At 38.2% G+C, this 16055-nt stretch overlaps 1 protein-coding gene across 2 annotated transcripts; it reads right to left on the reverse strand.

Moving 5' to 3' along the window:
• Positions 1 to 2748: 2748 nt before the first annotated feature.
• sf3b5 (splicing factor 3b, subunit 5) lies at positions 2749 to 6344 on the reverse strand. 2 transcript variants are annotated; one of them, XM_012864997.3, is made up of 2 exons: positions 6202 to 6344; positions 2749 to 3389 (listed from the first exon to the last, which is right to left on the reverse strand). In XM_012864997.3, the coding sequence occupies exon 2, from the start codon at positions 3363 to 3365 to the stop codon at positions 3105 to 3107; it is 261 nt and encodes an 86-aa protein (XP_012720451.1). In that variant the 5' UTR covers positions 3366 to 3389; positions 6202 to 6344; the 3' UTR covers positions 2749 to 3104. The 2 variants fall into 2 exon arrangements, with proteins under 2 accessions (XP_012720451.1, XP_021173409.1); XM_021317734.2 differs by having other exon boundaries at positions 6198 to 6314.
• Positions 6345 to 16055: the final 9711 nt, after the last annotated feature.

Raw genomic sequence — 16055 nt, forward strand, 5'->3', positions numbered from 1 at the left:
GCTCTTTTTGTTGCGTACTGGGTGACGTGGTGACAGGCAGACAAACCCTCCGTGGCGATCCGTAGGTCCCTCACAGATGATCTCGGCGGACTGGCAGTGTGCGTGGGCAGCTCAGCCCTACTGAGGCCTGCACGAGCGGCCGCGTTGGCGTTGCCGCATTTCATTGACTCTGCCGGGTCAAATAGACGTTGAACTTCAGCTGGGCTTTATGCACGGGGCTTGTTAGTGTTTATGTTCTAGTATGAGGGAGGCCGCCTCAGCTGCAGCTCTGTAAATCGGAATAGTCGAAAAGCATATGAATGAAATCCAGAAATGCAGCATGCACTGATTAATGTGTTTGTTTCTGTTCGTTTTAGTGATTGCGGCTTACAGCTAATGAAAACCTTCTGTTCCATTTCTCAGGAAATGGGAATATCACACAAGACCATTGAAATGGATTTTTAATGTCTTATATTTCAGCCTCCAGCTTGTCTGCACAGCTGCTTCTGGTGTTCTCTTGTCTTCCTCTTGACAAAGGAAAGTTGACATACAAATGAAATGCAACATTTATTTCATCTATAGAGAGGACTTTGGAGAGCTGGAAATCACTCCCATCTTTTTTCTTTTGCCCAAGTAAAACTCTTCTGCTTTTGGATTGGCTAAACATGAAGAATGTGACTGACGGCTGTCGCCCGTGTCGGGGAGTCGTCTGTCCGGTGGCTCTTGATGCACTGACTCCAGCCGCAGGCCACAGCTTGTGAGTTGGTCATTCCTATCGCTCATTCACCTTCTTTTACCCTTTCTCCTTCCACTCAGTTTCTTTTCAATTAGTTTCATTAGGTCCAGCGCTCTGAGCAGCCAGTTTCTTTAGCAACGACCTTTTCTGGATAACCCTTAATGGAAAATGCCGTTGACTACTGGACAGCTGTCAGGTCAGCAGTCTTCTCCGTGACTTCTCAAGCCCCGCAGAAACCATTAGGTTGAGGACCAAATTATTAAGATAAATGTTTTAAAATATATCACTAGTGTAATGATTCCACAGTATGAGTTTTATGTTTTGAATTAAATCCCTGTTATATTATTTTGGTTTTCAAAGTTACTGGTTATTGTTGAAAACCAGAGGGCAGTGGAAACAAGGCTAAATAATCGATAATAAAGCACCGGTGCTCTGTTAGAACACTCTGAGGGACTTTATTCATAGACAACCAAACTCATCTGTGTTGAATTTCTCGAGCTTGTTAAGTCATTTGCTCAGAAGAGCTGTTTTTGAAACACACACCAGGACAGAGGGGAATGTTTGCCAGAAACGGCTGTTAAATATTCACATTTACCCTGAGCAAAATTAAAACTGCTCCACTGTCATGTAACTTCAGCAGATATTCATTGCCTGTGCCAACAACTTAATCCAAACTATATATGGATGTATTCATTACATGCATGGTGATTTTTAAACACTCACCAGGCCAGCTGAGGGCTTTGCCGGGGCCTCGGACAACACTGTCTTCCTGCCCCCCTCCTCACCACACACACACACACACACACACACACACACACACACACACACACACACACACACACACAATGCTTGTGCACATAATTCATTCATTGCTGTGGAAATCGCTCATGAATCTTTCTGAATTTTATGTTGGATATGTCAGCATGTCAGACACGATAAGGATTTTTTTTTTAGCTGCTGGTTGTCATCCAGTCCAACAATAGGAAAAATATTGCATAACCATGAATAAAAAGTGGAGAAATGTACAATGGATATAGCACAGATAAATATTTATATGAACCACAAAAAAAAGCTCTTAATAAAAATCTTAGAATTGGAAGAAGTGACAGAAAAATTTATAAATATAGGTGCTGGTCATATAATTAAGTTCACCTGGAAATTTCTTTTTTCAGTAATTCCAATTAAAAAGTGAAACTTGCATGTTAGTTCATTACACACAGACTGATATATTTCAAGTGTTTATTTCTTTTAATTTTGATGATTATAACTGAAAACTAATGAAAATCCCAAATTCACTATCTCAGAAAACTAGAATATTGTGAAATTCTGCATACTCTTAACAAGAGGTTACGTAAGTATTTGCTCTATTGTACATGATGTCTTCTAGAAGGTTACTCGTGTGCTGCCATCTCCTCCATGGCTGTTGATTGCTGCGTGAAGCACTTCTCACTTTCCAGGCTATTTAGACATAAAATCAGAGAAAAGGAAGCAGATACCACATTCAATGCACTTCAAAGTCCGCCTCTTCGCACCGTGATCCAGGGACCAATCAACCTTTAAACACTCCTCTTGGAGCTGAGCAGACAGATGCGCTGTTGTCCAGTTCATTTTTCTCCACCTTTTTTCCTCCATTTTAAGTCGGCCGCCTTTCCCAAAATACGACCGCTAACCCTAATACAGGCAATCCCAGTAGAAAACTGACAGGTGAGTGCCCATTAAAATAAAATAGACAAAGTATGGAGCGTAAACATAAGCAAATCTAAAGGATAAAGATGTAAATAAGGTGCGTTCAAACATTTTGACGCTGTGTGACAATTAGTCATTTAAATAGTTAAATTACATCTTCATGACGTTTCTTAATCCAGTCTAGTTGATCAATTTCTCACCACTGATGACTAGGAACACATAAGATAAAATCTAAATCCCTCTCAAGCTGAGACTCCATGGCAGGGATGGGAGCTCGCTGACAATCTTTGTAAATACGGGCTCTGGCCATAAAAATCCTTACAGGAAAATTAAGGCCAAAAGTTCAATTCTGTGCAATTCTTTTTATTACACATTTAATGTTCCTATTGACTTTTCATATTGCAAAATAATGACTACTAAGAATGTAACTAAACTAAGCATCAAATACAAATTAAGTTACAAGTAAAAAAAAAACAGAATGAGTTTATTTAAACTTGCATCAAGAATATATCTCAACACTTAGTACAAAATTTCAGAGTTTGAGACACGACTTGTTGTTTTTTTCTCTGGTGAACATTAAAGTCTTTGAATGGTCCTCTTCTCTTTCCCACGGGATTTCCTGTTGTTAAAGGGAACTACACAAACATTACTAGCAGAAAACACTTCATGTCCATCAACTCAAGTCAGCTGACTCCAAGCTTCTCTAAGCATCGTCAGGTTTGTCTGCTGGCGGTCCACATGGCTGCAGCATCTTCTCCATCAAGTTGAAGCGAACGCGTGCTTTGCTCTCGTTCTCAGCCACAGAGAAGTAGTTGAGCAGGTCGAAGTGCCCCATGTAGGAGCAGTACGAGTCACGGTGCTGGTTCACCAGCCATTCCCACTTGCTGGTGTCGGCGTGTCCTGTACCGATGTACTTGGACTGAAGATGCTCCAGCTGACTGTGGATGTTGTAGCGGTCCGTCATTGTTGCTGAGATTAGGCTGACAGTCTGAATGGGAAAAGATTAAAAAGGTTATCTTTTTATCACGGTCAGCATCATCCTAAAAACAATGGTCGTTATTCAGAGAAAAGTAACATTTTTATAATAGCCACTGTTTTTTTAACACCTTTTTACACTTAGCTTTTGGCAGCAAAAAGCTACACGCTTGATGCATTTTTTTTTATTTGTGCGTTCACAAACACACGAGAATCTTGTCCCGCCTCAAATGTTCAGGACCAAACTAAAAACGGTTTGGGCCAATCACGTTGCATTATTATGGATTAAGGCGGGACATTCCAGCTGTTACTAAAGCAAGAGCTGCAGTCCACAGCCGAACCAACATAAAGATGGCAGCGCAGGAGGGCGCCTGTGTAGCTGCTGCTATCACATCTGGTCAGAATCCACGATTTCATCTTTGAAAGAAGAGCAGCAAGAAGTGCCTTGACCAGCTTAACTTTTCTCATGGCGCCTGCTGCTTACATTTTCATTTGATGCCGTGATTGGCTAAAATCAACCTTTGGTAGGCGGGCCCTAGGTGTCTCTTCTCCCAATTAGCTCGGAAAGTTCTGCTGAAGGTCCCTCCTTTCTCCAAACGGATTCAATGGGAGCAGGAGCAGATTGATAATTTGAAGAATGGAGAGTGCTGCACATTATCAATCTGACGGGCCAGGTTACGTTTGGCCAGGAAACGTGTTGTTAACTATATTATCACTATACATATTTCATTTAAAGGAAATCTAAGGGGGTGGGAGATTTCAGGTCCTCAGGTCAGGGACGTAGTTGTAAAAAAAAAAAAAAAACGATCTATACTACACCAATCTGCACTGGTTTCCAATCTTGGTCCTCAGGATCCACTCGCTTCCTGTTTCAGGATTTTCCCTGACTTAATGACTTAAATAAAATGGTGATTAAGAGGCCGCTGTAGCCCTTTGTGGCTGTTGAGGACGTGATGTAATGCTTTGAGTCAGGCGAGGTGGAGCGGCGACGCATGGTGTCTTCCACTCGCGAGTCGCACATTTCGCACATCTCCGGCTTTTTGCATTCCAGGTTCCCTCAAGTCGGACTGTAGGAAAAACATGGATGCTCGCACAAAAGCCACTGTCAATCGTACAAATGCAGCCAACTTGAGCCTCAGAATGCATTTTAAAATCCCATTTTAATGCAGTAATGTACGACTCGAAGTTCGAGAATGCCGACCACTGAGGAGAAATGGAGCACACCGTGAAACATGCAGGACAAAAGAGAAACCAGTGCTCCTAGAGAGCTGGGCGTTTAACAACCACAGACCGACTGTTTAGTTTTATTAGCGCACAACCTGGCCTGTGACGATGTGTGTGGCAAAAAAACAAAAAGACAGGTTGCATCTTGGGGAGAATTCTTATTCAATTAAGTCTTCAATTTGTCCTTTGTAAAAGTTTTATTTTTGTACCATTGCCTGCCATTCAAAACCTAATTTCAGAATACACCATCATTGATGTTTAATTCCTTTTTTGAATGTCCTTGCGATGAATTTCCAGTATTTCAAGTCCGTTTGCATGCACCGTCTGGAGTTATTTATTCTTTACAAAAAAATGTAATCACTAAAGCTGGTGTTTAAGGGGGTTAAAATAATCTACATTATTTGGTCGTTATGGTGTGAAATGACATTAACAATAGCATTAAAAATGTAATTAGAAAATAGTCATTCCTTTCTATGCTAATCTTTATTTTTTTACCCAATGGGAACCGTAACAGGAGCACGAGATGAAGGGGACCCCAAACAGCGCTGCCAGATTAGAAAGACTTCCACCCAAAACGGAGGTTTTCATTTTTATTTTGTGGGTATAATTAGCTTTGGGCTGGTGGACATAATTTGGGTGGATTTGGAATCAGTTTGGCGGTTTTTGAATTAACCTTTTAATGTCATAATTTCATCATTAGTCATTGGCTCTAAGCAGTTACTGGGGAAATTTTACTCAACAATGTACTGATCACAAATCACAATGGATTGTATTATAGTTAAAAGAAGCAAATTAAACTTTCAGATGTTCAGCCTTTCAGCCAACAGTGGATTTTGTAATAAAGGCAAGAAATTATAACGGTCATAGTAAATCTAATAACTTTGAATGTTGTGAAGAATTAAGCCTTGCATTTTTATGTGTGCATATTGATCATAGTTTTGTGTTTCAGAATGTGAGACAAAGGTTGTTTTGAAGTTAATCTGATCTGCAAACATGTAGGGGGGAGGATGTGTTACGTTACTCTCCCTGGATTTGTTCCTGCTGTGCTGTGTTGTCTTTAGGAAAGGAACTCTGGCCGGGTTTTGTTGGATTGCAGTTTTTAAAAACGCATATAGATGTGCATTCAGGCCCGCCCATAAAGTAAATATAACATTATTTGATTGGATGGATTTTTGTGCTTTGTCACGGTTTTTAACAGATTTTTGGGCTGGAAAACCTTGACTCTATCTGGCGACACTGACCCCAAAGAACGAAGTTTCTGGTTGGAAACATGCGGACCTCCTAACCGAGTCCTTTTACCTTTTAGCTTATTTACGGAAGTGCGCCTTCCTTTGTTGACACCTCCACACCAGGCTGCCCAGAAAGGCAGTTTTAAAGCAATTTATATGTGTATCAGCACATTCTCTCGCCTTTTTTGAAAAAAATATACGTTTTACGACCTAAAGAATAAAACAGAGTCGCTCTCGGCGCGTCCGGTCCTAATGCTAACGCGAGCAAAGCTACTCGGTGTTAGCCGACACGGGCTTTAATCTCAGCGACTCCAGTTGGTCAGCACTAGTTATAGAGTCATGCGGAGCGTTTTAAATGCGAAACATACTTACGCAAGACGCCAAATATCACTCAAAGACGGCGAAAGTTGGTAACGAAATCCACAGCCGCTCACAACTCACGCTAGAGCCGCCGTTTCCGGTTGGTTCCCTGCAATGCCGGTCGGTTGAAACAAAGCCTCAAATCTTGGGTTCCGGCTCTGTGTTTTTGCTCCTGCTGTTTCGAGATCCAAATCAGTATGAGTTTAATTTGCTATAATTAAAACCAGTTTAATTACAAAATTTTAAATTATTAATATTAAACTTGCGTGAGGTAGAGCGATAACAATGTTAAAACCATTTTAAAATGCTTTGTTTAGCTTCTTGGCTATATATATAATGTATGATTTTTTTTAAAAAACGTTTTTAAGTCTGACGCCAAATCTACTGTTTGATTAATGCTGGGTAGAAATAAATATTGCTTTTGAGAGATTGTTGCCTTTAAATGTAAAATTGCACTAACAGTTAACTGTTCCTGCATTGTTGTTCACGGGAAATAAAAAAATAACTAGAATGTTAGAGGAACATCTAGCTGCAGTGTAAACTGATCCGTTCTCATTGTTTCAGTGGATGTTTCCTCATTAAATATGCCATAAATGACATATGTTTGAATGCTTGTTTTCTTCACCGACTAATTCATGTGCTGGAGATCATGAGAGATCACGAGAGTGCTGTGTTGAGCCTGATGGCTCCAGGAGAGACAAAAGCCTGTTTTTCCAACCAGCAGCAGTTGGTTTCAGTCAAAGCTCAGTTGACAGTAACAACTGTAAATAGGATTGTGCCACAACACCTGAACTGTCAACCTTGTGTCCGAGAAGAATATTTAATGCTTGCCAGTTTGATAAGGTTTTATGCCCTTCCTGTGTCTTGTCTTGAAAGATTTACTGTGTTGGGGCAGATTACAATATTACCCATCATTACGTCTAATTGTAGGTAGAAGTCAAAATAAATAAAATGCAATATTTACTAAAAACTTTAGGTAAGATAGAATTATGCCATTTATATTGATGTTACTGTGGCATGTTCCACGAGCACATACGTTTCTGCATACTACACATTATAGCTTTCTGACCAGCACTTTGCTACAGAACTCTGAGGGTTTCTACAAGCCTACAGATGCACCCGCCTCTCTCTCATGTCCAGTTTAATAAGTCAAGATATTGATGGCCAAAATCCAAGAAATTATGCTCCGAGATAGTAGTCAGCAATGGTTAACGTCACTTTAGCGATCCTACTCTTTAACATGGGTTCTTTTTATAGGTATAGACTTAAAGCTGTGGCCATTTGCCAACATCAAAGTAAGGGTTTTGCTTATTTTATTAGACTCTTTAATGCATAAGAAATGGCTAACACAAATAATTACAGCAAAAAAATTAAAACGGAATGCATTTTCTGATTTGGAACACAAATTAGCATGCATTTTCAGTATCCATAATTTTCTGAAGATTACAGCATATCAGCTTCAGTTATTAGCTTGTCTGCGATAGGAACAGTTGTAAATGTTTTATAAATGTATACAACTTCTGACTTAAATTAATACAAAATTAGTTCCAATTGAAAGCAACATATATTATTTTGTTCAAAGTTTGACTAGTTTTAAGTTTCATAGAATTTATTCCTCTGTTGAGTGGCCTACCTTTAAAAACATGCAGTGCCTTGCCTGTAAAACTTTTTATGCACACAAGCTTTATGTATTTTATTAGGGTTTCATATAAGAAATTAACAAAAAAAGCAATGCATAATAAGCTTTCAATGTTTATAACATATTTATCAACATAATCCGAAAAGTGTAGTGTGCATAGATCCTTTTATGTCCTGCTGAGTCATTACTTTGTAGAACCACCTTTAACTGCTGTTACAGCGTCAAGTCTTTTAAACTATGTATCTACTAACTTGGCACATCTAGAGAATGAAATTGTATTATTTTTTTTTTTACAAAAAAGCTCAAGCTCAGTCAGAGCATCTGTGGACATCAGATTTGAAGTACTGCCAGTTGGATTCCCAACTGGATGTAATTCTGGAACACATGAATATGTTTTGACTAGTGTTGCGGCGATGCCATTTTTTGGCCCCGATACCCGATAACTGGCTGAGCAGTATCGGTCAATACCAATACCATACCGATACCATCTGTTTGAAATTGATGTGTGTGTTTATATATATATGAAGAACGGCATACTACTTAGGGTAGTACAACTTTTTATTTCCTACCTGGAATGGGTGACAATAGCTGAATAAACGTTTGGCTCTCAAAGGCCAAAATAGTGCAACATTCGTGAAATTATAACATGTATAATAGTAGTACAACAGTAAAATTACATTAATAATTGAATAATCTCTTTTAAACCCTGAGTTTTGGCTCTCAAATGCCGAAATAGTGCAACTGTCATGAACTTATATAACATGTATAATACTAGTCGGGAGAGAGAAGGCTGCGTTCAAGTGACATAGAAACATCAAAATGGTATCAGTGCCCTATTTGTTGGTACTCGCCGATTCCGATACCACCATTTTAGTGCTGGATCGGAGCCCCGTCCGATACTGGTATCGGTATCGGTGCAACACTAGTTTTGATCTTAACTTCCTATTGCAGCTCTGGTTGTATATTTAGGTTCGAGTTCCTGGATTGGGATCCCACCCAGGACCTGGTCCTTTGTGGCTTGTAACAGTTTTTATTCAATGATTCTCTTATTTTGTTTAATCCACCTTACCATCAACCTTGACAGGCTTTCTAGTTCCAGCAGAAGACAAGCATTCCCACAGCATGACACTGTCACTACCAAGCTTCCTTACAGGTATGGAGTGACCAGGGTGTCAGTTTTCAGTATTGCATATAAGCCAAAAACTTTCGTTTTGCTCTCATATTACGATTGGACCATCGGTTTGCTTTATCCCCAACATGGCTTTCTGCGAGCTGCAAACCGACGGTAACTTATGACTTTCTCTCTCCAACAATCTTCTTTTCTCCCAAATCAGCCAGCTTTGTGGAGTGCATGATGAATAGTTTCCTGTCAAATTCTCCCGCGTCGGCTGTGGATCTCTGCAACTTCTCCAGGGTTACCACAGGCCTCTGGGTGGCTTCACTTGAGTAATGCTCTCCTACCTCCACCTGTCAGTTTAGGTTTAAGGCTCCATCTTAGTATTTATTGAGCAACTGTTTATACTGGAGTTAAAATAAACACAGGTTGACTCTACCTTTTTGGTGTCTTCTAAAGGCAACTGGATTTTATTTAGATGTACAAGAATAAAATGAATAGAATGCAGATTAATGCAACACACAAGATTTGTTTCTGTTAAAAATATAATTACGCTTTTAATGTGTGAAGTAATTTCCCCCTGGGATCTATAAAGTATGGCTGAGTCTGAGTGTTGGTCTGTTAGCTGAATTCCAATAAAAATACAAAAAGGTCAAGAAAAAAAATGAATACTTTTCTGGTAATGAGATCCAAATCCACCACTACTTCTGAGTACCTCAAATAAATTGGGTGGTAGTGCCTAGGGCACTAATGTTGGAAGAAATCTCTTCACTAATGCTGTTTTTGAACGAACAAAGATCAAGAACATGGTTATTCAATGAAGATGCTTTTATGCCGAATAAAAAAACAAAAACAACACAGTCTGAAAGAAATTATTGTAGGCCTAACTCTTAGACTTGTTTCCACTAAAACACCTACATTTGAACATTGGATTGTTGAGTGTAATTTTTAACAAATGCTTCTATGTCCAAATGTTCGGTTTCTGACCCTCATGACCAACTATGAGTAAATATCTTTATCATTTTAAACTTTAAAATGTTTTTGGACATCCAGAAGTTACTTCGCATAGAAGCAGATCAGAGTTTAAAAAGGTTAAAGATTAATGAAACGAGAAGGGACCCTTGAGGAACTCCAAAAAATGCAGCATTTTACTTTATATTTCTTTTTTTTTTTTAAACATCATCCCTTTTCTCCATGAAAAATAGTTTTTAACAGCGTTAATATCTTCTCAGTTTTTGGCTGTATGTTTATAAGAGCATCTTTTTATTTTATAATTGATATTTGTCCAGATTGTGTTAGATGGACCAAAGGTAACAGAAAATAGACACTGAACAGTTTTTTTTTCTCCATAGTTTTAGATACCAGTTAGTTGATGCTTCAACCTCCAAAATAAAAAAGACAATCATAGGCTGAAAGCTTCAAATTCTGCAGCATTTCTGTTCCTGTTGTCTCATTATTCACTCATAAGTTGTAACCTCTTTTGTCTGAGAGGCAGTCATTTTACTCCTGTCAAATCTGTAAACAAATTTTCTCTGCCCTCTCTCAGCTGTAATTTCTTTTTTTCCAATATGAGTGCAGCCTCGCTCCACAATCACCGCAGCATCCATCAGAGCCGGCGTCCGCAAGCTGTGTCTAAGAACCCATTGTTATACTGACGCCATGGGGCCCAATCGCCGAGGACCCCACAGCTTTCTAAGACCTTTCTTGCATTTTGCACAGCATTTGAGATGCATTCATTGCTATTTTTGGTGCCTCAGCTTTGTCAGCTTCCCTATTTTTGGAAAGTAAAAGCATGCCAGGTGAAGATCTCTCAGCACATCACCCTGTGAATTATTTAATGATGCGTGGCAACTCATTTCCACCTCTGTTGGGGGGGGATTCATTATATTCCTTTGCATGTGCCCTTTCAAAATTCTCAACAGGTTCGTAACTGCCTTGGTAGCCTCTTATGCTTGCTTTTATAAATGACACACGGCACCATTTCTCTCTGCCCGTCTGGATTCACGCTTTTTGGAGGCTTTTTGTTTGGCCGCTCATCCTTTCCTTTCCCTTTGATTACAGAGCAGCCCAGCCAAATGGTGCAAAGATCCCAGACTCACATGATTGAAAATAACACCTCACAAATCCAACAGTCTGGCTCTATTTTTGAAACTAAGCTGAAACACAATGTGGAAGAAACATTTACACCAGCAGTCAGAAGATCAAATCTAACATTTTTGATTCTGTTAAAGGCAGGGTGACAAAAAAAAATGTAACTGATGATCCCCTTTAATAATAAATGCGGTTTTACTGGATTCAAAACAATTTGCAACATTTTTAAAAGTGAAAGTCTTTCACCCATACTTCTGTACAAATATGAGAAAAAAAAATAAGCCAGAGGCCACACTCCTCTCTCAACACACATCTTTGATAAACCTAAGTAAACTTTTTTAACGGAGTGAAAATAACATAAGAAGCAGTGTGACAATCATATTTCCTGTGACCTCGGGGAGTTTAAGAGCGATGGCTTCTCTCCACTCGTCTGCAGTTGAGCAGGAGGCTTACATTAGGACCGGGACCTTGAGGCAGTACGCAGGAGAAAAGCTGCCTTTCTACAAGCAGCGGGAAACTTAATTAGATCTTAGAGTGTGTGTGTCCATGGGAGGATTTTAAATACAAAAGGGCAATTTTTTCACGTTTTCTGCAAGACCAAGTTTTTAAATGATGTTTTCTAACATGCAAAGACCTCAAATCTGATGACATTTTACATTTTTTTCCTCCTTTATAAAAGCTACCAAATTAATCCCAAATGAGGCCTTTTTATGAACCGTCTGCCTTGCTTTCTCATAATTTACATCTTTGCCCGCTTCTCCTCACTGCCGAGCCCTACGCTTTTGTCTTCTTCCATCTCCTTTTGTGTTTTCTCCTGCTCCTCGGCAGCAACTCAATTAGGCCCACGTTCTGTTTAAAACCCTGAAAGCTCGTACTTCAGATAGAAAGCTCACATTTGGACAACTTTGTGTTCTTGACAACCATCGGTGCCTCTCGGTAGATTGGAACATAATTCAAATGTGAATTTAGGTCAGTAATGGTTTTCAAAATGTGAAAATGTATCAAGAAATATATATATTTTTTGGTTTCTGAAAATTCACATTACAGACTGTCAACTGAAAAAAGCATTTTAATGTTGCTTCACAAGGAGGTTAGGCCTAAACTGTTGAATGCTTTAGAAGGAGGCTCTTCCCGGAGTGCTGTATCAATGCAAAATTAACAGAAGGTTGAGTGGAAGGAAAAAATGTCAAAGAAATATGGGAGTCAAGTCAGCTGCCGGTTTGGTCCTCTGTTTTTAATCAAGCTGTCATTTACCAGGAACTTTTAGCCCATTTTGCTTTTCTCTGCTGACAACCTTCATGGAGAGACTGAAAAAGTAATAGTATATAGTTTATTGCTGGTGAAGATTCTCAGTCATCCAGGTCATGGTCATTCCAAACTTACAATGCAGCTATAGGATTAATTCCGGCCAGTCATCACCTTAACTCTCACCCTCATTCGGGTGATCAAAACATCCTTCCTTTAAGCCAAGCCAGTAACAACCCTAACAACTCCTCGTTACAGAGGGGTGGACCAGATTCGGTTTAATCTGCTGGCTTAATGGCTTTAACGACCGCCCATTACTAAGGGGTGGACCTGTTTCGATTGAATTTGCATGTTATTTAAGCCATTGCAAGGCCTTTGTTGGGCAATGGTATAAAGCTTGTTGCTCCACATTACTCCAGACTTTTTGAATTGAGAAAGCTTCCTGGAGAGGAAGCGAAACGTCTTCAACTACGGAAAATATATGGTTTATTCCCCCTGGTATACCTGTGTTTGATTGACCAACAAGCTGGCCTTACTTAAATGCGATAAGGAATCCGTGTGTAGCATTACAGACGAGCCAAAGATAACCATTAAAACCACCTGGGGTTCCTTAACACTTCAACAGAAACTCAGGCTTGTCACCTTAATGAAACATCACACTGATGCAGTAATTCAGACCAATAAACTCTACGGTACAACACTGCATCGAGGTCAGAACTGCTCAAGTCATTTCTCATTTTGCACTGAAGATTAGACTTTAGTTATTTCATCTTCTACTTGTGTCCAATTTTTGTGCAAGCTGGATATTTCCAGAACAAGCTTTCTGGTCTCAGACAGAATTCCTTCAAAATGAGATTAAACGTATTTGATAGAAAATCTGTGAGGTGATGTTGCACCATGCCTATAAACGAGCCTTAGAAAATTAGCTCTTCCACGAAATAGGAAAGGGCGCGCAGCCCTCCGGCACTCTGAGATCTGCCTCCTACTGTGAATCCAGCTCTCTAGGAGTAAAAATGATGTAGTGACTGAAGAGGAGGTTTCCTCAGTTTCACATAAGCTTAGTGGAGATGCACTTCAATGTTATCCTCATTTATTTGGTACAACATAGAAAGACTACTGCATGTTTGAACCCAATATGTGTTCTCTGCTATGATGTATGAGCCGTTTGCATGCAAATCCTTTCATTCAAACATTTCCCTTCATCATAACACAGGAGGAAAAGCAACATGGAGAGACAAAAAAACAACAAAGTATTTTTTGTCATGGCTCTTTATATACAAAAACACTATACACATTCAGGATGTAACAGTAACTACATCTGGGTATAGAGAGAGGTTATTACAGCCCGTATTTAATGATGAATTATGTCAAATTATGTGAAATAACCGACTCTGGGTCTGGGCTTTAAAGACTTTAAAGCTGGAAAGGGTTCAAATATCTGGAAAATTACAGTAATTTACATGTCCATGATGAGAGTAAGCACTTCAAATTAAAAAAATCTGAGATCCCGCCAAACTGGGATGTTCTCCCAGTAAGTGACGGAGGAGGAAACAAGCAGCATTACGATACTCATTTTATGACGTAAACATTTTAGAAACCGATGGAGCTTTGTGGATAGTCTAACTAATTACAAGGCGCTGCTACCAAGTATTAAAGTGTTTGTGAGTTAATCTTAATATCCAAGACTTTTTAACTAGCAGGCCAGGACTCAAAGAAACAACTTCTGAATGCAATTTGAGATTTATTCTGTTTATTTACAATTTTAAACTACGAGCATAAAGGTTTTGAAAGCCTTTCGGAATATTTAGCATTATGTGATAAGAGTAAACTATTCATTTATATTTTACATGTTTTTTTCTTCCAACATCAATAACTAAAATAATCTATGTAAAATAAATATAAACTAAAATGACTCTTGTTAATGCTTTAAAGAATTTAAGTTCATTTATTTAGATGTATTTTAAAAATTTTCCTGTACCTCTAAATATTCCTGGATATATAGCGACCTTAAAAAGTATCTCATATATATATATATATATATATATGAGATAGATACACATCAGATATATATATATATATATAATATATATATATATATATATATATATATATATATATATATATATATATATATATATATATATATATTCTCATTTCACTTGAATTTAAGACTATTTGTACAGATGAATCACATAAAATAAGATGTAAAATAACTAAATTGCAGGTTGGAATGTAACAAAAAAGGTAAAAAACAAATAAAAAAATAAAAGGGGTGGTGGTTGTTATATTTTTCACTATGAGCTAAGAATGACCCTGTTTCAGCACTTGGTGGAATATAATGTTGAATTACTCAAGAACTCCATTAATTTGTCACCAGTCACATATTCACTTTAAATGTCTTTACATCTAATATTGTTAAATTATTTAAAGCATAACATAGGTATATATTAAAGTTCAACTTGCTTCCAAAACAATGGAAGGTTTGAAGAAATAAACAAAACACCGACTTCATTTTGGCTTTAGATTAAGTTTTAAAAGTTGAGATTGTCCACGTGCGGGATGTATGATCTGTCCTGCATTTGGGGGAAAAGATCAGCGTTTATGTAAAGTAAAATTAATGTCACTGTAAGCACGTTCGTGATACACCACCTGTTCAATACTGTTACCATATAACAACACAGACTGAATGAATACCGCACCTTTTCAGCACGCGGTTTTGTTTTATAACCTTGGCAAACTGAAACACTGGATGCCAGGAACTCTTCTGAAGGTCCAGGCTTCAATAAAAATAAAAAAAAGGTCCTAGCTGTCAATAGAAATTATCATCAGAAATGGCTTTAGTTCAATGAGGTCAGGGAGAAAACATTACAAAAGGTCCAGTAAGTTTCTTTTAGGATTCATACAGAAAGATTCTGTTCATGTGCTTCACTGCAACTAACACGCATCTCCACAACTTAGCTTTCATCTTAACCAAATCTTAGAAAGGCTAAATTACACACCAGCCTATCAAAACAAAGATAAAAGTATTAAAACCCCATTAATGAAAAATACATCTCTGAACACGTCTAAAAGAAAACTCAGTTCATACTTCTGTAAGATCTTCTAACAACTAAATAGGGATCATTTTTGACCAATTTATCAAAAAGAAAAGTGCACAAATACAGAATTACTTCATAAAAAGAAAAATGTCAAGAGGCATGTTAAGGCGATGCATAAAAGTGGGATGAAGCTTTGGTAAACAATTGTTTCCTTTTTCTGTTTAATAATCCTTTATGTCTGAGCCGGTTTTAGAACATTCTGGATATTTGAGCACAAACCATTTACAGTTTATGGATTCTGATTCTGCAACAAGGCAAAAGGCTTTTTTTACCGTTTTTTGTTTTTTAAACTAACCTGAAACAGTTCCTGTTCAACCTCTAGGAACCTTAGATAACTCTAATTACACTTGATACGTTAAAGCTCAGTTTGTGAGCTTCGAAACCTTCATTGTCTTTGGAAAAGAAAAAAAAAAAATCTAACATGGCTGTTTTTAAAGCCATCTTTGGCATCTAAAACACCTTGAATCGTGCTCAGTTTAAACACTCCAGGTCCAGTTTAAAACCTTGATTTAAAGTAGTCTTGAGGTCCAAAAAAATAAATAAAAAAAAATAGCAGTGAAATGGTCCTTTATTATTTTTTTCTAAATAGTGTGCATTTTTGTGGCCTCTACTCCAGAAACTCAAGAGCCAAAACACTGACAAAAAGAATATTATATTGAAGTTGCTATGTGGCAAATCA

This window comes from Fundulus heteroclitus, chromosome 22, assembly GCF_011125445.2.
Source record: "Fundulus heteroclitus isolate FHET01 chromosome 22, MU-UCD_Fhet_4.1, whole genome shotgun sequence".
Lineage (NCBI taxonomy): Eukaryota > Metazoa > Chordata > Actinopteri > Cyprinodontiformes > Fundulidae > Fundulus > Fundulus heteroclitus.

Bases quoted from the DNA above. Each gene is read 5' to 3' on its own strand.
- sf3b5 (XM_012864997.3), bottom strand. From the start codon at position 3,365: ATGACGGACCGCTACAACATCCACAGTCAGCTGGAGCATCTTCAGTCC.